This window comes from Mustela lutreola, chromosome 9, assembly GCF_030435805.1.
Source record: "Mustela lutreola isolate mMusLut2 chromosome 9, mMusLut2.pri, whole genome shotgun sequence".
Lineage (NCBI taxonomy): Eukaryota > Metazoa > Chordata > Mammalia > Carnivora > Mustelidae > Mustela > Mustela lutreola.
Genome location: NC_081298.1, coordinates 14989659 through 15010717, shown reverse-complemented (window position 1 = coordinate 15010717; position 21059 = coordinate 14989659). Strand labels below are relative to the sequence as shown.

At 45.9% G+C, this 21059-nt stretch overlaps 1 protein-coding gene and 1 long non-coding RNA gene across 3 annotated transcripts; one reads left to right on the top strand and one right to left on the bottom strand.

Annotated features, from left to right (window-relative positions):
- Positions 1–674: 674 nt before the first annotated feature.
- On the top strand, positions 675–2411 carry PI3 (peptidase inhibitor 3). 2 transcript variants are annotated; one of them, XM_059133448.1, is made up of 3 exons: positions 675–757; positions 1774–2007; positions 2243–2411. In XM_059133448.1, exons 1-2 carry the CDS (start codon positions 679–681, stop codon positions 2004–2006), a joined length of 312 nt encoding a protein of 103 aa, XP_058989431.1. In that variant the 5' UTR covers positions 675–678; the 3' UTR covers position 2007; positions 2243–2411. The 2 variants fall into 2 exon arrangements, with proteins under 2 accessions (XP_058989431.1, XP_058989430.1); XM_059133447.1 differs by having other exon boundaries at positions 2239–2411.
- A 2003-nt stretch (positions 2412–4414) lies between these two features.
- Positions 4415–21046, bottom strand: LOC131807564 (uncharacterized). The gene is made up of 3 exons (XR_009344544.1): positions 20857–21046; positions 11026–11087; positions 4415–5133 (listed from the first exon to the last, which is right to left on the bottom strand). It is a non-coding gene; the product is annotated as an uncharacterized LOC131807564 (long non-coding RNA).
- Between the last annotated feature and the right edge of the window lie 13 nt (positions 21047–21059).

The following is a 21059-nucleotide window of genomic DNA, read 5'->3' as shown; positions in this document are numbered from 1 at the left end:
CCTCCAACCGAGTAAATGAGCTGTACCACATATATAAACACTCCTAGACAATCTATTAGTGTTTCTTAGACTTGAACCTTATACACAAGCCTGTAATTCAAAATATTTTCTCTTGAGGCTTGAACTTTCCCCCAGCACTATTTTAATTAGTGTTGTTATGTAAGATCTAGAATCCCACCTTCCCGATGACTTAGGTGGTACATCACAGAGCTGACCCTTGTAGTGATGTGTCATTAGATTTTCAAGACAAATTTGTCTTTGAGAGTTTTCCTCAGGGCCAAGGGCCATGGAAGCGAAGCCCAACTTGATGCTGGGCGGGGTGAACTGTTAGGGAAGGCCTGGGTGGGCCTGCGGGAACAGGGAGTGATGGGAGAACGCCCGGCTTTGAAATCAGGAACGCTGGACCAACCAGTCAGTCCTGCTTCTCTGTGGGAAAGTGGGACAGCTCTTGGGGTTACCAGAGGTGATGTAACCCAGTGTCTGCCGTTTTTCTCTGTGAACAATCCTTGGGGACAGCCCCAAGTTGCCTCCCAGGATAGGGGTGGATCCTTCCTGGTAGAATTAGGAACTGTAGGTCTTGTCCCATAGCAAACCACAGACCCACCCCCCTGGCACCAGGCCACGCTGGGCTGCATAAAACAAGTCAGCTTCAGCTCTTAGCCATACACCTGAGACAACATGAGACCCAACAGCTTCTTGGTCCTGGCAGTGTTCCTTTTCCTGGGGATCCTGGTGGCACAGGCAGCCGTCAGTGGAGGTGAGTAGGCAAGTGGCCTGGGGGAGGCTGGGTTGGGCCCTGCCAGGGAGCATTCTCGGAAGGTCACAGGCAGGGCTGGATCTCACTTAAAAAAAAAAAAAAAAAAAAATCTTTTTATTTATGTATTTGAGAGAGTGAGAGAGAGAGATTGAGCGAGCAGGAAAGTGGGGAGGGGCCGAGGGAGAAGCAGACTCCCCACTGAGCAGGGAGCCTGATGCGGGACTCGATCCTGGGACCCCGGGATCACGACCTGAGTCCAAGGCAGTCAGTTAACCGGCTGAGCCACCCAGATGCCCATAGCTCGCACACCGTGGTCTGTGGCTGCTCCTGCTCTATCCGGAGAGAGCAGCAAGTGGTCCAGTGGCACCAGCAGTGCTTTCCACACCAGGACTGAGATAGCGGGACGACTGCTGGAAGGTGTGTTGCTACGTGGTCGTGGCCTTAAGTGTGGATACCTGCGCAGAATGTGCAGTGAAGTGAGAAGCCCCAGGAAGCTGGGCCTGGGTGTGGGGTCTGGCCCCTGCCTGTCGGCCCCCTGAAGGCACCTGGGTGATCGGCCTCTAAAAGGAGGTTCCACACTGACGAGATCTCAGAAGTCATGTGTGAAGACCCCCCATTTACAAGGAAGGACACTGATCGTCCAGACAGTCTTCAGACTGTCTTAGCTCGGGTCTCCTGGTGGGCGTCTCAGGCTCTTCCCCCTCCCTCAAGAGCACCGTGTGTCCTTTTCCTCTGCGAGTCACCCCAGTCTGGCCTTTCCTCCTGGGAGGACTTATCATGGAGGGTTGAGGGGAGAGACGGACACCCAAGGGAACCATGATCCTAGAGATCCTCCCCCCAAAGCCGGGGGCACAGCCTTCCCAGAGCACTGACCCCAGCTCGCCCAGATGACCCTGCCTGCCCTCAGGCAGAGTTTTCGGAAACATAGCAGCGAGCAGTGGCTGGCCGCGGGGGAAAGACCAGATAGTGAAGCAGGCACATGGGTCTACAAGTGATGACATTTGTTCTTTCAACAGTTCCTCCTAAAGGGCAAGGTCGTGTTCTGGTCAAAGGACAAGATCCCGTTAGAGGTCAAGATCCAGTCAAAGCCAAAGTTCCCGTGTCCACTAAGCCTGGCTCCTGCCCCCACATTCTGATCCAGTGCGCCATGTTGAACCCCCCAAACCGCTGTCTGAGAGACACCCAGTGCCCAGGGGCCAAGAAGTGCTGTAAGGGCGCTTGTGGGCTGGCCTGCTTGGATCCCCAGTGAGGTGAGAACCAGGGGAGGAAGAGGGGACCCTGAGGGCCCAGAGAAGGCTGAGCAATGGGGAATGACCCCAGCTGAGTGAGAGAGAGGTTGTGGGGAGGTCACTGAGAGACTGAGGGTCTCCGAGCCCATGACTGAGTCCAGAGGGGGCTGTCACCTGGACGTGACCCTGTCCCCTACTGCCTCCGAGTGCTCTGAGCTGCCGAGTCACCTCTCTGGCTCTCTTCTCTCCCAGCCAGGTGGAGCCTGTCCTTGCTGCACCTGAGACGTCCCCAGAGCTGCGGGTCCGGACCCTTGTCCCACAGGCCCATCCCTCCCTGGGCATTCTGCCTCCCGCCCAGGATGCCCAAGTCTGGGCTTGGTTGCTTCCCTTGTTGACCTTGCAATAAAAGATGACTTTCTGCTCCATTTGCTTCTGGCGCCCATGACGTCTGTGCTTCTGGAAGCCCCAGAGAGGTGGGTGGGGAGCTAAGACTCCCTCTCCCTGGTGAAGGAGAGCAGAAGGCGGTTACAAGAGATCCATTCCTAGGGCTTAATACTAGAAATCCACTAGTCGAGCCCATTTCCCTGGGGAATTTTGTCTTTGGCCTAAGACCAGAGAAATAAGAAACAAAACTCGGCACCAACTGCAGGCAGGTTCCTTTCTCTCCCATCAACCCAGTGTCCTGATCTGGTTATCACCAGCCCTCCTGGTGTGACCAGCCAACCCTAGTGGCTAAGTCTGTAGCTTCCTCCTGTCTTTCCTTTCATGTTCCCCAGGGAGCCACAGCCCCCCAAGAGGCCATAGAAAAAAGCAGGGAAATCCCTGCTTTGGAAGCATTTCACCTGTTGCTGCTGAGATGCCTCCATTAACAATCCATTCCTTTGGGTTAAGCCACACCCCGCCCCTGGCTTTCTATTTTGAGATGTGAACAAGGAGACAGGACACGCCAAGTCCTTGATCCTTTAATGTGGGTGGGGAATAGTGTCCTCTGGAGACGCACAGGGTGGGGACAGGCAGATTCGAATGGTGCAGATCGAGGAGGGTGTGTGTTAGGCAATCCCGAGTGACCTCATGGCTCTGCTCTTGACCCACCTGCCCTCCTGCCCTTGAACGAGACAGCTCTCACAGAAAGAGAATTTGGGCTGGAGTTGAAGAGCACAGGCCGAGGAGTCAGGGGACCTGTGTTCTAGCCCCAGCCTAGCCTCCCCACTTGTCGCATGACCTCAGACAAACATCTTGCCCTCTCTGAGCTTCCGTGGTCTATTCAGTTGGAGGGAGTTGGAGGTAATTACTCGGGAAGTGCAGTCTAGCCCTGAGACAGCTCTCCTTCTTGTGCTGGGCTGGCACTGCGAGCGGATGTGCGGGGCGGAACCTCGGGGCGAGAGAACAGGGTGTCCTTTGCCTCTTCCAGAAGCCTGCAAGCCAGGGCTCCCTCTTGTTCCCCGGGGGACTGTCTGCACTGCGCCGGACCCGTGGGACCAGGACATCCTGGAAAGTAGGCAAGAGCCACGCCCAAACTTCTGGCCTGACACACACACGATGTACCCCTGGCAGTAAGATTACTTTCCGTATCGACTGCTTCTCTGTTCCAGATCCCACTAACTGTGTTATATGTACTGTCTTATTTATTTCTCATGAGAACCCTCCCAAGTGGGTACCAGCTCATGTCTTTAATTTTGTCAAAAGCTTGAAGCCATGAGAGGCTCAGCAACCACCCACAGTCACAGTTAGTACATGTTAAATCCAATTTTTACGAAAACGAGGAATAACCCAAATAAAAGTTTTTTTTTTTTTTAAAGATTTTATTTATTTATTTGACAGAGAGAAATCACAAGTAGATGGAGAGGCAGGCAGAGAGAGAGAGAGGGAAGCAGGCTCCCTGCCGAGCAGAGAGCCCAATGCGGGACTCGATCCCAGGACCCCAAGATCATGACCTGAGCCGAAGGCAGCGGCTTAACCCACTGAGCCACCCAGGCGTCCCCCAAATAAAAGTTTTTAAATCCCGCTTCTATCAGTCAGAGAAAGACAAATCCCATATGATCTCACTCACGTGTGGAATTTAAGAAAGAAAACAGATGACTATATGGGAAGGGGGGAGAAAGGAGAGAGGGAAACAAACCCTAAGAGACTCTTGATGGAGGGTGGGGGTGGGGGATGGGCTGATGGGGGATGGGCATTAAGGAGGGCGCTTGCTGTGATGAGTCCTGGGTGTTGTATGTAAGGGATGAATCACTGAATCCCACTCCAGAAACCAATATTGCGCTGTATGTTAACTAACTCAAAGTTAAATAAAAAATAAAATAAAATAGAATAAAATCCCGCTTACAATATCAACAAAATCATACCATTCCTTTCAATCAATGTAACAAGAGGCAGGCAGAACCTTAAAAAAAAGAAACTGATGCAACTGTTCACGAGGTAGCTTAGAAAAGGCTTTATTGAGTAAATGCTGCTCCTGAGTGGGAAGACGGCGCATGGTGACGATGCCAACGTTTACTTCTTCAATTTGCTTTTTTTACCCAGCTTTGTGATAAAATTGACACTGGGTGTAATTTACGGTGTACATGTGCTCATGCAATTCACATATATATTGCAAAATGTTTATCATCATAAAGGTAGTGAACAAATCCTTCACATCATGTAATTACCATTTTGTTGTTATGGTGAAAACATTCAGGCTCTTCTTTGATAGGGACTTCCAAGGGTATAATACAGCCTTGTTGGCTATACTCAGCACGCTCCACGGGAGATCCCCAGAATGTGTTGGTCTTGTGACTAAGAGTTTGTGCCCTTTGACCAGCCCCTTTCTTCCACCCTCCCAGCCCCGCACCGCCGTTTCAGTCTGTGTTTCTGTGAGTTGATATTTTTAGATTCCACTTACGTGAAATTGTATAGGATCTGTCTTTCTCTGTCTGACTGGTTTCATTTAGCATAAAGCCCTCGAGGTCCATCTATGCTGCCAAAAACCCAGGAACTCCTGTTTCTATATGGCTGAATAATAGTGCTTCGTCTACACCACCTTTTCTTCATGCATTCATCTGTCAACGGACGTTCGTATCTCACTAAAGCTGGAAGAAGAAATTCACCAGACTTGCAGGGTAGCGGGTGTCCGTATCAACTTAAATCTTCAAGTACATTCTTTCACAACTATAGAATTCAACAAGAAGAAGAAAACCACATTAACCCTTTGACATCAATATAGTCAGAAATCAGGGAAGAGCAAAAACTTCAACTTTAAGTTTCTTTACTAAAAACTTTCTTTAAACTGTTTCAAGTGTCTTTACTGAAAAGACTCTTGATTTTCAGGGCGGTGTCTCTTGAGCTCTTGTCTCTGCCCTTTTCCGAGAGCAAAGTGAGGTCCGGAAATACCTCTGTCAAGAAGAGGAGAGGAATGGAGAGCTGGGACTGAACTAAAATCATTCCCAGAGAGGTTGTGTCCATTAAGTGTGAAAATACCAGAACGGTGGCTTAGCACACCATTCCTCCCAGTATTAACAAACACCCTACGATCCTCTGGTACAGGTGTCATGATTAATGAAGCCATATTGATGCATTAGTGTAACCTAAAGTCCCGACTTCCTTCATTTCGCCTTATGCTCTTTTTATTTTTTGGAGTCCCACCCAGGATACCATGCTACATTTAGCCCTTGGAAATCTTTTGGCTCCTCTTGGCTGGGACAGTTTCTCAGACCTTCCCCATGTTGATGACCTTGACAGTTTAGAGGGCCACTGATTAGGCAGTTGGGTAGGTCTGTGCTTCTGGAAGCCCCAGGGAGATGGGCGGGGAGCTAGGATTAGGTTAGACTAGGGTTATGGTTTTTTTGGAGGAAGACCACCGAGGGAGAGTGCCCTTCTCATCACATCATGTCAAGGGTACATACTGGCAACTTGACCAGTCCCTGGTGATACTAACCTGATCATTAGGCTGTTGGGTTCATCAGGTTTCTATGCTGTAAAAGTACCTTATTCCTCCCTCTTTCCATACTATTCTCTCAGGGAGAAAGTGATGGTGCATATCCCAAGCTTAAGATGCTCCTTGACATTGATATGTGGAATTCAAGAAACAAAACAGCGCATCACACGGGAAGAGAGGAAAAAATAAAACAAGGCGGAGTGTGTGTGGGGGGGAACAAACCGTAAGAGACTATTTTTTAAAAGATTTTATTTATTCATTTAACAGAGAGGGAGAGTACAACCAGGGAGAGTCGCAGGCAGAGTGGGAGGGAGAGGCAGGCTCTCTGTTGAGCCACGGGCCAGATGTGGGATTCGATCCCAGGACCGTAGAATCACGACCTGAGCCGAAGGCAGCCACTTAATGAACTGAGCCACCCAGGTGTCCCAAGAGACTTTTAAGCATAGGAAAGAAACTGAGGGTTGCTGGAGGGTTGCTGGAGGGGTGAAGGGATGGGGTAACTGGGTGATGGATATTAAGAGGGCATGTGATGTATTGAGGACTGACTGTTATATAAGACTGATAAATCGGGGCTCCTGGGTGGCTCAGTGAGTTAAAGCCTCTGCCTTCGGCTCAGGTCATGATCCCAGGGTCCTGGGATCGAGCCCCACATCAGGCTCTCTGCCTGGCGGGGAGCCTGCTTCCTCCTCTCTCTCTGCCTGCCTTTCTGCCTACTTGTGATCTCTGTCTGTCAAATAAATAAATAAATAAAATCTTTAAAAAAAAGAAAAAGACTGATAAATCACTGACCTCTGCCTCTGAAACCAAGAATACATTATACATTAATTGAATTAAAATAAAAAAATTAATTTAAAAAAGATACTCTTTGAGAGGGAGGAGACTCAAGACCTTATTTGGAATTAATCTCTAGGGGAGATCTGTCTATCCTCGCTGTTTTTTCACTTAACTATGTATATCACTGTGGACTTACAGACATTTTACACCATGGGTTGCGTTTTATTTTGTTGTTCAAGTTGTCAGAAGGGCACTTTTTTTTTTTTTAAGATTTTATTTATTTATTTGACAGAGAGAGAGCTTGAGCAAGAGCAGGAACATAGCAGGGGGAGTGGGAGAGGGAGAAGCAGGCTTCCTGCTGAGCAGGGAGTGAATTGTGAGGCTGGATCAGGACACTTTTAATGTTAATAACCACAATTCACAGTAAAGATGTACACTTACAATTAAGTGTATAAGCACTGCATAACACACACACACCCCTCTCCTTTACAAAGAAGGAACTACAGAAAAATAAACGGACAGACAAAAAATGGAAACCGACTCATAAATACAGAGAACAAACTGGTGTTGCCAGAGGGGAGGGGAGTGGCGGATGGGCAAAACAGGAAAAGAGGATGAAGAAGTGCAAACTTCCAGTTATAAAATAAATAAGTCACAGGGGTGAAAAGTATAGCATAGGGAATATCGTCAGTAACATTTTAGTAACACTGACAGGTGGTGACTGACCATGCTTACGCTGGGGAGCGCTACATAATGTACAGACCTGCCCACTCACTATGTTGTGCACCTGAAACTAACATGATGTTGTTTGTCAACCACACTTCGATTTAAAAAAAATAAAGAAGTAACTACAGGATATGCAAGGAGACATAGATTGCAGCCCGCCAACAGTAGAATTTAACACACTATCATTGTAAGATAGTTCATGTGAACAACAAAAAACAAGGATATAGAAGATCAGGGAGCATATCCTGAAATACTTACACCAAAAAACCCCAAGGAATGAAAATAAGTACATCAAAATTTACATCCAAAAAGCCAGGAAAAAAAAAAAAAAAAAGGACAGAGTAAACCAAGGGACACCTAAAAAAATAATAAGGTAAAGGTAAAATAATAAATTTATGAGGTTGAGACTAAGAAAACAGTAGCTGTAACTAATAAATCAGAATTTTATTTTAAAAATATTTATTGAATAGGCAAAACTCTACCTATTTAACCTAGATAAAAAGACAGGAAGCAGAAATAAGTAAAACGAAGCACCACAGTGGGACCCAATATTGGGAGAGACACAGTCATTCTGAGACCACTTGGAAGGCCAACTTCTTCACCCACCCCTTGGGGCTGCTGTCCTGAGGGTGTGGAGGCAGACGGAGGGAGAGAGGAGGCTTCTGGGTGTGCTGTGCCTGGGTGTTGTTAGTGGGAGGACAGAGGGGACCAGGCACTATCTTCCCCCATTCCCTGATGCACCACAGGGCTGTTATTTTCAAGGCTGGTGGGGAATGATACTTGAGCTTTACAGAGCCAGGCTGGGGACAAACATCAGGAAAATTCCAGTGCAGGCTCTTAAGGACGGGATCTGCAAAACTAATCCGAGAAGATTTTTCCTAAGTTTAGCCTGGATCTCAGAGAGGAAGGCCTGGCAGAGCCAGGAGACAGCAGGGAAGATGCCCAGAGGAAAGGCGTAGAGTTTCTCGGCAACCTGCCCTCCGACCTACCACGAAGGACAGGTGCAGCCCACCCGCCGCCCCCTACACAACCCAGCGAGGTGTGGTGACCTCTCAGAAGGAGGGTTTGGGAGGAGGAGGAGCAGCTGCGGGCCTGACACCAGCTGCACGGGCTGGTGCTGAAGTTTGCCCCACTTACTCCCATCCTCTGACTCTCCAGTAGGGAGAGCACATACATAGGGAAGCTGTACTCCCCAGTGTGTGCAGAGACGCGCTTCCCGCAGCACAAGGGCGGCACTAGGATCTGACTGGGACAGGTGCAGCTCAGACCCCCTTCAAGGAGCCCCCGGGGCACCCAGCTGCAGGGAGCATGCGCAGCGGAGCATGCCTGAGCTGGGGACCCCCAGCCAGGGACAGAGGAAGGCTGGGGTGCTTTCTGCCAGAAGGAAGCCTCCTCTAATGGAAAGTGCTTGCTCCAGAGCTCCGGGCTGGGCTGGCAGAGATGCTTAGGTCTGCACAGTGATGGCTCCCTGTCTGTGCCCAGTCCTGCTTCTCTCCGGTCCGTACTTTAACTGGTGGCCCTCTGCAGTAGAACTTGTCCCCTCACTGTCTCAGCTCCTGCTCCTCTAAGAGCCCAATCTGCAAAATGTGGCTCCAGGGATTATGAAAATTCAAGCTCAGGGGGTATCGTAAGAAAGAGAGCCTCCAGGCAGCGTGACCACAGCCAGAAGCACAGCCCCGCCACTATGTGACACGAAGGCGGACGACCGCACACTATGGCACCCAAGCCCCTGACTCGGGGGCTGCTGTGGACCAGGTTCCTGTGTGGCTCTGGGAACGGATACCCCTGCATGGAGTCACTCGGGGAGATGTAAAGTGCCGGGGGGAATATCAGATTTGCTGAGCTGCCCGAAGTGTTGGGGGTGAATGAAAAGTGAGCCTGTTTGTTCAGTTTCTAAGGCAGGACACCGTCTCTGTCTCTCATCAGACTCAAACAGAGAGGTGCCAAACCTAGAAGACAGGAATTCCAGTCGTGGGCAGTCAACAAACATTAAGTAGCCTCTCCTCTGTGGATTTCCATAAGGTTCCAAACTCCCCATGAAATTCTTTAGGGCGACACTGGCAAAGGGAACGGAATAAATGTTAAACAGCCTCTGCAACCGAGACCACCTCCCTTAGTACCCCCAGGGGAACATCCTGGGAAAGTGCCTTCTCATACTGAGCTCAACAGCAGACAGCTCCGTTACCCGTTTCTCCCACCGCAGTAAGCTATTTCACAAGGTCACTTTTAATAAGCCGGGATCACTTTCCTGCCCTGTTCTAATTCCAGCTTACATTCTCAACTTTTCCACACTACGTGAGGCGTGGTCCTCCCTAGTCCGCAGTCTAGTGTTTCTATGGGGACATGAATTCTTCAATAACACCTGTCTTTTACTTTTAAGACACCCAAGGTCTTTTACTGCCAAGTCACAATAAAGCATAGCCCGGAAGCTGATGTCACCTGCAGTCAGCCCACACTGCCGTGGCCTTGGCCATCACCTTCACTCGTCTCCCTGGCAGGGAGATGCTGCCTCCATTGGCTGCGGGAATAAGTTCTCGCTTCTTCCTGTCTCTCTGTCTGCTAGCCACCACTCGCCCTTGCGCCCATGACAGTCCACGTATGCATCGTTTGCGCTGGTTCCAGCACTCACGTGGTGGCCGCAGACAAGGCAGGGAGAGCAGGCATCTGGAGTTTCCATCATGTGTGGGGGACCCAGGCTTGGCCTCCCACTGCCAACCCTAGCCCGACAGGAGACTCCCTAATTATAGGAATGGTGTCTGTATGCTCAGCTGTCGAGAAATGAACATTGCCTCAGCCACCTCCATTCCCACTAGGAGCACCCTCCCTCCGTTCCGTGCCTGGCCCCGGCTTCTGGCCTGGAGTTTAACCGAATGTAAAAAGAAGGGGATCGGAGCAGTAGGGCCTCCGAGATCTCTTGGCTGGCATTCTCCAAACCACCTCCTGCCTCATAAAGACACCCTCCACTCTCTGCACGTAGTGGCAAGGAGAGGAAGCGAGCATGATGTGGGAGGCTGCGTGATATCAGTGAAATGACCCAGAGAGGCTGGCGGACACGCCCTAGATGCGTGGCACAATCAGAAGGCATGTGGTTAATCGGGAGCTGCTCAAGGGCTACCTTGTCTCTCCCAGCTGCAGCTTTGGGCTGAGATCAAATCCCGATGTCAAAGCTGCAGGCTCTGTGTGAGCTTCGGGGGCTGGGCAGCCAGGGTCCCTGATCATTTTTGCACATCCTTTGACCACTTCCGAGGCTCACTTTGTCCAGAAGTTCCTCAGATGAGGAGCTTCTGTTCCAGCCAGCCATGTGTGTCTGCCCCGAGGAGCTCAGCATGGCAGGGGTCATTCCCAGACACCGCATGCTTCTTAGCTTGTCACAGATGCCCTGAGCCACAAACCTTCCATGGTATGCGGAGTTGGAAATCCCCTTTAACACAGATAAACACCCTCATCCTGCAGATGGGAAAACTGAAGTCTAGGGGAGACATCAAAGTTCACACTAGGAGTCAAGGGCATAGCTGAGCCAGAAACTACCTATCCTGGTACTATGTTTTTTCTCTTTCCATAGGATACTCACTAACCCTTGAAGACGGGTAGCCTTTCAAAAAAGACTTGTGGATCATTCATTTTACCTGGACCAGAAATCAAGTTCCAAGCAGGCATTCCATGCTGATGGGAGGACTCAAGCCAAAGCCTAGAATCAAAGATAATGTTATGTTTTCATTTCTACTTCTTTAATTATGGGTGAGGTTTTATTTATTTTCATAGATGAACTATTCACTTGTATTATTTTCTCTGTAGACCATATATTCCTGGTCCGTGCTCATTGCTCTGTTTGGGCATCTGTTTTCTTTATTATGTTGTAAACAACCTTTTGATATATTACAGAATATATATTCCCATCATATGTGTTTACTCATATTTTTCCAATTTCTAATTGTTTTTCCTACTGAATGATTGATTTTTGCCTTACAAAAGTTTTTCATTTGTAGCTGGTTAGCTGTATCAGTGGCTTCTAGAAGATCATCCCCATGTCAGTATTATATGAGAATGAAGATATGTTTTCTCTGAATATTTTAATTTTTTTATATTAATTAATTTATTTGACAGAGATCACAAGTAGGCAGAGAGGCAGGCGGGGGTGGGGTGGGGAAGCAGGTTCCCTGCTTAGCAGAGAGCCCAATATGGGGCTCGATCCCAGGACCCTGAGACCATGACCTGAGCAGAGGCTTTACCCACTGAGCCACCCAGGCACCCCTCTCTGAGTAGTTTCATAGCTTAAATCCTTAATCATTTAAAATTTATTTTGAGTTAATGGTTGACACAGAAAACTAGTATTTCCCCCCTGAATTGCTGACAGTCTGTTTTGATATCATGTACTGAGTTTTCCAACATTTCTGTGGTGATGTGGAATTCTGCCTTTATTATCTGTAAACTCCCATAAGCACTGAGTTTCTCTTTTCCTCCGTTGATATGTGTGTGTATTCCCCCCCAATTCCTGTATGTTCTAATTATGTTGATACATTTATGATAAACTTCGTTGCATTAAAATGTGTCACTTAGGGGCACCTGAGTGGCTCAGTCGGTGAAGCCTCTGCCTTCGACTCAGGTCATGATCTCAGGGTCCTGAGATCGAGTCTCACATCAGTCTCTCTGCTCAGCAGGGAGCCTGTTTCCCCCTCTCCCTCTGCCTGCCTTTCTGCCTACTTGTGATCTCTTTCTCTCTGTCAAAAAAAATATTTTTTAAGATTTTATTTATTAACCCACTGAGCCATCCAGACACCCCTAAATAAAAATGTTTTTATAAAAATTAAAAATAAATAAAATGTGTCACTGGGCTTACTGTGGTCATCATTTCACAGTGTATATTTATAACAAATTGTTAAGTTGTACACCTGAAATTAATATAATGTTACATGTCAATTATACCTCAATAAAAATAAAATAAAAATTCCTGACAGTGTCTAGCTTGAGGCAGTGGGGGGAAATGTGTGTGGGGGAGAAGGTAGCTCATTCTCCCATGATAATTTATTATCAGGTTTTTTTTCCTGGCAAATCTTAAGTGCTTACTTTACTAGGTGATATTTACAACAATTTTAAATAATTTATCGACCCCAACTATTGGTTATTTCATCGCAATGTCTCAAATTCATAGCGTAAGAAATAGCATGTCTGTTTTTGTGAATGGATTCTTTTCTTTTACTGTGCTTTTTCACTGGTTATTGATTGTTAAAAAGTTACTTGATCTATGGTATACAGTAATTTATTATTTAAAATGTCCTTGAGAGCACTAGAAAAGCAGGAAACACACAGTAGGGCCATTTCAGAAGTCTTCTCTCAAGGGTAGATTGCACAAAGAATCAAAAGTATAATAAAGATAAAGAACTTTTAAAAATAGACTGAAAACTTTCAAACAATTTTGTGGATGGACTTAACAGCTGAATTGGGACTTGTCCTGTCTCTTCATAAATAAGTTTCTACTTAAAACAGGGCATCTGTTTTCAAAAAATAAATTGCAGTAGGGAAGTCCAATGACAAGATTTTGAGCACATTACAGAACATGTTCAATGGGCTCTAAAAACTAAACAAACTCTTGATTTAAAAAAAAAAATGACCTTCAAAATTAAACCAAGGGCTGAAGTTCTCCTGCTGAGAGTCTGTAATCTATGGGTTAGGAGACCTTGAGATGTTGTGATCAGGAGAGCCACTGGAAAAACCAATGTCTCATGAAGACTGAGATGCAGAAGGGCGGTTGACCAAAATCTGCTTGATGCAGTGTCTTTCAGAGAGAACTCAGTACCCAATCGTGTCCTTTCCTTAACTATCCTCACTGAACACAAGTGCTGGTCCATCATACCCAACCCAGGATTCTTCAGTCTTGGCACTAAAAACATTTTGTGTCAAATCCTACTTTTTTGTGGGGGTCAGCACTTTCCTGTGCACTGTAGGATGTTCGGCAGCCTTCCTGGCCTCTCCCAGACTAAATGTCTCCAGGAATTGCCCAGGGTCCTCAGCAGAGTAAAATTGCTCTGGTTGAGAACAGAACATTGGATCCCTCCAAATACTAAACACTCAAATACTGTAGGTTTCCAAGAAGCCTAAGTCCTTTCCCATGTCTCAGCCTGTGTGCCCCTTTAGGAAGATTATCACCAGTTTTCCTGGCTGTCTGTTAAGCTCTGTGGCTGTCAGCATCACACCCAGCTTGCAGGCCCCATGAAATTGTCAGTTGATCTATTTTTTTCCCAAACATTCCCTGTGGCAGAAATTGTTTTCCAGTTTTTTTCCAATAATTTGAGCACCTTTGCGGAGTAGTCTTTGAGATTTTTTTTTCCTATCCCAGGAGGGTTCTCCTTAGTTGTTTTTTTCTATGAATCGTTCTGGGAATTACTAGTTGTAAATTAGCAAATTATTTGGCTTATAGTTCAGCTTTTTGCTCTCATGGAGCTACCAACTTGTACTTACTTGTTTACCACCAAAATCTGCATTGTTTTCAAGAGTGCCTATAGGCTTGAGCTTTTCCATGCTCTGTTCCAAATAAACTCTGTTTTTAGGGGAAGAGCTTCAGAGGTCTCTGTTGATGCAGACTGCCTCTTACCCTGGACAACATCTCTGGGCTACTTCTATGGAGCTGTGTTGGAGATAGTGTTCAGTGTGGCTTGTGAGTAAAGAAACCAGAAAATAGGTCATTGTTTGACACCACCCTCCACCAGACACCCAGAGTTCTCTAGTACCACCCAGTTGTTGCTGAGACGAGGAACTGGATACCATCTCTTTGGGGTCTTTGCACACCCCAGGGGTAGAGCAATGAATGTCACTATAAGCTTAGATACACTTGAGCCACTTTCCAGGACCTTGCAGACTCTGTTCTAGCCATCCATGTGTGTCTGTCCCCAGGCTTGTAACAGATGCCCTGAGCCACAACCTTACACTTACATTTCAACTTTGGAGTTGAAATCCCTGTTCAAAGTGTCAGAAAACTGTCTCCATCTTACAGATAGGAAAAGGAGTTAGGAGTTTAGGAGTTAGGAGCAGAGCTGGGAAAGAGAACTATCTGTTCTGATTCCAAATCATTTTTCTTTCCGTAGGATGTAGGCCAAGGCAAGACTGGACACATTGGCATGCCTAACCCTGAATGAAAGTATAGGTTATACTTTCCAGTAGCAATTGCTACTTTTCCAGTAGCAATTCCAGACCAATAGAATAATATAAGTGAAAGTGTATAATTAAAATTCATGTCTCAATTGCAGCATTGTTTGTAAAAGCTAAATATTAGAAATGACCTAAGTGCCCACACACGGGAAGGAGAGTGATTGGATTAATGGTGATATGTGAACATGGTGAAATATTATGCAGCTGTAACAAGGAACATGGATGAAATATTTACCTTCACTTTTATTCTTTATTTCTTTTTATGGTTTGGAATTACTGTGTGGTATTCTTTTAGATCTCCTCAAGGACTCCATTTAGTATTTCTTGTAAGCATGTCTAGTAATGTTGAAATCCTTCAGTTTTTGTTTTTCTGGGAGTGTCTTAATTTCTTCTTCACTTTTGATAGGTAGTTTTGCTGGGTATAAAACTCTTGGAGATGAACAGTACTCCAAATACAAGTGATAGAGAGGAGTGGACTTTGTTCTACTAGCTAATCCAAATTAGCACCCCAGTGAACGTCCCTGTCCTCCATCCTGCTCCTGTATGGCTTAATGTGGGGCTTGTACTTTCTCCCCATCATTTCTTCTTCCATGGTCTTAAGGAAGTTTCTGCAGGAGATTTTTACCATGATTTTTCTCATCTTATTTCTCTATATTAAATTGTCTGGGCCTAGGCTTTTGTGGAGCTAAGGCAAGAGATAGTTAGGGGCACAGGTTGGGTTAGTTGTTAAGTGTGTGTCTTCAGCTCAGGTCATGATCCCAGGGTCCTGGGATTGAGCCCTGCATTGGGCTCTCTGCTAAGTGGGAAGCCTGCTTCTCCCTTTCCCTCTGCCTGCCCCTTCCTCCGCTTGTGCTCTCTCTCTCTCTCTGTCAAATAAATGATTAAATTTTTTTTTAAAAAAAGAGAGATAATTTTCTGTACATCTTTCATGATATTTGTACAGTTTGTGTTTTCTATCTATTCTTAAAGCAACAAGGTAGTTAATTCTGTTACATTTTCTATGTATTCTGTTACATTTTCTATGTTTCTGTGTTTTGCACTGAATTGGCAAAATACTAAAATTCCCCTCTTTTATTCTTTGGGCATATTATTTCCTCATTCTCATATGAAATTTTACACATCTTAATATTTTCCAAGCCTTTTCTTGATTTTTTCCAGAAGGAGCTCTTCCTTCCCCTATCAAGATATCATACCAAAGATTTAGTCACCAATCATACATTTTTTGCTTTTGAAAGCACTAATTGGGGTGCCTGGGTGGCTCAGTGTGTTAAATCCTCTGCCTTTGGCTCAGGTCATGATTCCAGTGTCCTGGGATCGAGCCCCACATTGGGCTCTCTGCTCAGCGGGGAGCCTGCTTCCTCCTCTCTCTCTGCCTACTTCTCTGCCTATTTGTGATCTCTGTCAAATAAATAAATAAAATCTTAAAAAAAAGAAAGCACTGATTGCTTCTTTCATTTTTATCAATACATTCATTTTTAATTTTGAAATGCCCCCCCCAACCTCACTGACTTATATTCTAATATGAGTATTATTATCTTGTGCTATTTTTGGCTTGCAATTACCTGGTTGTTTTTACAAATCTTCAGCCCCTTAGTTTTATCTGTACCTTCTGCACACAGGTTAGACAAAGGTTTTGTTCTTTGACCCATAAATAGGATTAATGCTGTCAGATCTTTCCTTCTACTAGTCAGCTTGGGATAGAGTGGTGTCTGAGATATTCTCGAGGAAATGGTGGGAAGGAGTGCATATATAATTAGAGCACAGTAGGCACTGTAGGCAATTATAGTTCAGGAACATTTCAACCTAATCTGTTCAGGTCTCTGCTTTTGATATTATCACCCTTGAAGCACACACATGACCTTGGTAGGCGCTCAGAATGGCTCGGTGAAACCATGTAGCTCCCGTGCCTTATGTCTGACAACTTTGTAATTTTTAATCTATGTTCTTTACATAAAAACTTTGTTACTCTTTCCCTTTTTATCTTACATATGGCATTCCCTATAGGTGGATTAGGATTTCAGTATAGAGCGATTAGAAATCGGTCTTCAAGCCACCCTTCCTCCAGAATCACCTCCCCTGGTGTTCTGAATGCATACAAGGTCACTATTGTCACTGGTCCTATGGTCTGCCCACAAGCCTAGTTTTCATGGGTCAAAGTAAAGGAATGCTCTTTGGACTATTCAGGACCTTTTCACATTTGGAGAAACATGTACTTCTCTAGATAAGTTGGAAATATTCTCTTTGTGTCCTCTGTCAATATATTAGTAAATTCACTGATGGTGGCAAGCAGTCTTCACAGACTTCTGGGCTATAGCTCTTTACTATTTATGCAGGAAATTTTTTTTTTTTGTTAAAAGTTAATTTTGTTGTTTAGGTAGATTAATTGAAAATAACTCCCTAAGGAAATCACCACTCTTCCTTCTTTATCCAACACTCATTCCCATCACCGTTAAAACATGTTAGGTTCCTCCCATCCTTTGAAAATGTCTCTGGAACTCCCCTTGCCAGCAAGTATGGCCCAGACTCCCACTTCATTGCAAATTCAGATTTTTTTTTTAAAGATTTTATTTATTTATCTGATAGACAGAGATCACAAGTAGGCAGAGAGGCAGGCAGAGAGAGATGAGGACACAGGCTCCCTGCTGAGCAGAGAGCCTGATGTGGGACTCAATCCCAGGATCCTGGGATCATGACCTGAGCCGAAGGCAGAGGCTTTAACCCACTGAGACACCCAGGAGCCCCACAAATTCAGATTTCTTGAAAGCACTACTCTGTTCTCTATTCTCCAACTGACAGCTCAACACAGCAAATGTATTAATCTTCTGTAATTAAAGTTAATAGCAGCAGCTGAAGAAAGTAAAGATTTGGGCACATGTTAGTCATTTTATTTTATTTTATTTTATTTTATTTATTTATTTGGAAGAGGGAGAGAGAGCACAAGAGAGAGTGAGGGATAGAGAGAGAAGCAGCGGGGCCAGGGGCGGGGTGGGCGGAGGCAGAGGAAGAGAGAGAGAAGGAGGCTCCCCGTTAATTAGGGAGCAGGTCTCTGGGCTCAATCCCAGGACTCTGGGCTCATGACCTGAGCCAAAAGCAGACACTTTACTGGCTGAGTCACCCAGGTGCCCTCACAAGTCAATCTTTATCATGATGAACCTCATAGCCAGTTTCGTAATTGGTGCATAGAGTTTGCTTCTTGAAATTGTCTTTATTTGGCTTCCATAAAGTTGCATTGTCTTCAGTGTCTTTCTACCCCTATGACTATTCCTTCTCGGGTAAAATAGAATGTTATCTCAAGCCCATTTTGAAACAAGGAGATGGACAGGGTTATATTGCTGATGGAGTATTTAAATGATGGCATTATGGAATAAGTAGTTTTTATAACCTGAAGTAAGTCTTTTCTCTCTGGGCTGAATTTCTTCTGTAAATACAGAAGGTTTAGCATGATGACCTATGAGTGTTAATAGACTTGCTGGAGCTTATAGGGGAAGACAAAGGCCTCTGATATTGTGTCCCTGTATAGACCCTGAGGATTATGTCCCCTACTAAGCAGGACTGAGGAAGTTGGCATTTATTGATAGGCTAAGAAGGGGCAGTGCCTTTTGTGACTTCAGCCAACCCCTGGCACATACAGTCAAGGAAGGCATATGTGAGAAACTCAATTCAGCTCTCAGCCAAGGTTTTCCTGGCAAGATGAAGTCCAATATCATTGTCCTTTTTCTACTCCTCATTTTCAAGAAGCAAGTAGCTATGATGGGACTCAGTGGTGAGTGTAGGAGGTGGGCTTGGAGAAAAGCTTTCAAGGAGAATCCTTTTAAGGATATTCTGGGTGCTAGCAGAGAACCTATTCAGACACATATTCTTCTTGTTGATGGGAACTAATTCCCTGCAATCCAAGCCACAGCCCTTTAGGAAACATCATGAGTTGGTGGAGGAGTAAGAGATGGAAGGGAACTTTGGAGATTATTGAGCCCAAACATCCTAATTATCAGTCACCAGATGGATCATACAGATTTCCAAACAGAGAAGGTCCACAGTCTTCTGGACAAAAACTGCCAACACTAGGCTGGCTCCAGAGGGAGTTCTTATACCCTCACTTTAAAACAAGTGTATGACAATGACCATAATCAGATACATCCTATCCTAATCAAGATCAAGGATGTGGTCCACATGCAATGATATGCCAGGCTAATATCAAGGTAGAGAACCATTCCATCATCTCCAACATGGCGGACACCAAGATACATCCCAAGAAAATGACTGTATCCAGCCCAAACAACAAATACTTGACATCAATCATAATCACCCATAAAATCCTAATCAGGATGAAGGAGGGAGCCAGTATGTGAATAGAGCAGCAGTTCTGTCCACAGAGCATATACAGAGCACTGCACCTAGACACACCCCCACATGTGTGTGCGGCCTTCCCCACTTCTTTTTATGGTTTTCAGTCAGCCTCTCACTAGCTCCGATTGGTCTCACTGTCTGAGATACCATACCGTCCAAAAATTGACCCAGGGAGAGGACTGACCACAAAGAGATCGCTCTGAGTTGGGTGAAACAAAATAAGCTCTTTTTATGAAGTTGTTAGGTCAAATAGTGACCCTTTTTTTGGCGATGGAGCTTTCAAGTAGCATCAGATGCCCTCTGTATCTCAGTGAGTGCTTTGCCTCTGGTTTTCACACCTGTGCAAGCTCCCTGGCCTCCAGGCCACCTCCCAGCCAGGAAGGGTTGCCAGTAGGGAGAGTCAGATTGCCACGAAGCTCTCTCCTCCTGCCCAGATGCACCTGATGGACCGTTACACGCCTTTGGTAAGTTCCAAAGTTCTGACAACATTTGTTCGTATCCTAACAGCTTGTATGGAAGGACAGCCCTTACTCCCCCCTTCTGGAAAGGATTACTTCTGCAGTAGGGACTCCACAGAAGCTTGCTAGTAAAGTAACTAAGTGAACTTCTAACCCTGTACCATTATATTCTTTTTTTTTAAAGATTTTATTTATTTATTTGACAGAGAGAGATCACAAGTAGGCAGAGAGGCAGGCAGAGAGAGAGAGAGAGAGAGAGAGAGGGAAGCAGGCTCCCTGCTGAGCAGAGAGCCCGATGTGGGACTCGATCCCAGGACCCTGAGATCATGACCCGAGCCGAAGGCAGCAGCTTAGCCCACTGAGCCACCCAGGTGCCCCCCATTATATTCTTTTATCACTAACGAATAAATAATTTTTTACATACTCTACTGCTGATGTAGAGATGATTGTATGAGCTTCCCTTTATTTCTTAGTAAGGAGTATTCCACTGGCTGACTTTTGAATGTTAAAACAACCATATATGGTGGAAACCGGTCCCCACTTGTTCATGAAACGTTACCATTTTTATATATGACAAAATTCACTAGTTAATATTGTGCTTAGGATTTTTGCCTTATGTTTATAGAAAGATTGGCATATAGTTTCCTTTGTGTGTCATAGTTTTGTCATGTTTTAGTAGCATAAAACTGCAGTGAATATCAAGGTTCTTTGAAAACAGAAATGTCATGAGTGGGTGCGTGGGACTGTGAAGAAAAATCTTGAGAATAAAAGTGCAGACACTTGAAGTTACTGCCCTGTTACACCCATCGGAAAGGATCTGTTTTCCTAAATTTGGACTGAACTTCACAGAGAACAGGACAAGCTAGAGCTAGAAAGGAAGATGCACAGTGGAAAAATGCCAGGAGGTAGCTAGGAGATGGTGCTGGAAAGAAAGGAACAGGTGGGCAGAGTTGATGCTCTGGGGACTGACCCTTTTTAGCAGCTCTCTGCCTCCCACAGGTGGTACCCAGTCTTCTGTGAGTATCCACACAGATGTTTCTCCCCGTTTCTTTCTTTCTTTCTTTTTTTTTTTTTTAAGATTTTATTTATTTCTTTGACAGAGATCACTAGTAGGCAGAGGCAGGCAAAGAGAGAGGGGCAAGCAGGCTCCCTGCTGAGCAGAGAGCCCAATTTGGGGCTTGATCCCAGGGCCCTGGGATCATGACCTGAGCCGAAAGCAGAGGCTTAACCCACTGAGCCACCCAGGCGCCCCCTCCCCGTTTCTAAAGATGGGTACGTTCTTTGCCACAGGCAAGCAGGAACAACACACAGTTAGGGGAGGGCAGGGGGAGCTAGCAGGGGCTCGGGGCCTGGGCTTCCCGTTCCAAAGTGACCTCCAGTTAGACCTGCTCAGCAAACGATGTGTATACAAGGTCCTCAAGGCATAAAGTCCTCGAGGCCAACATTCATACGACGTTGAGTTCTGTCCCCCATGCCCAACGCATTGATAGTCTCCATAAGCCTAGCTGTTACCTTGCCGATAGCGCCTTTTCTTGCCTTGTCCTTGAGCCCGTGTCCGTTTCAAACGCTCCTTTGTTCAAGGCAAGCGCCCCCGACGGACGCATTGCTGAGATCGGCCGCATTAAACGGTTCTGGATACACAGCGCGAAGGGCGGAGCGTGTCTGACCTCACGAGCGCCGCCCCCAAATCCACTCCACAAAGGAGGAAGAATTAA

Excerpts from the sequence above, each read along its gene's own strand:
- PI3 (XM_059133448.1), top strand. The coding sequence starts at position 679 with ATGAGACCCAACAGCTTCTTGGTCCTGGCAGTGTTCCTTTTCCTGGGG. Across the intron at positions 758-1,773 it reads ACAGGCAGCCGTCAGTGGAG|TTCCTCCTAAAGGGCAAGGT; the intron begins GTGAGTAGGCAA and ends TTCTTTCAACAG.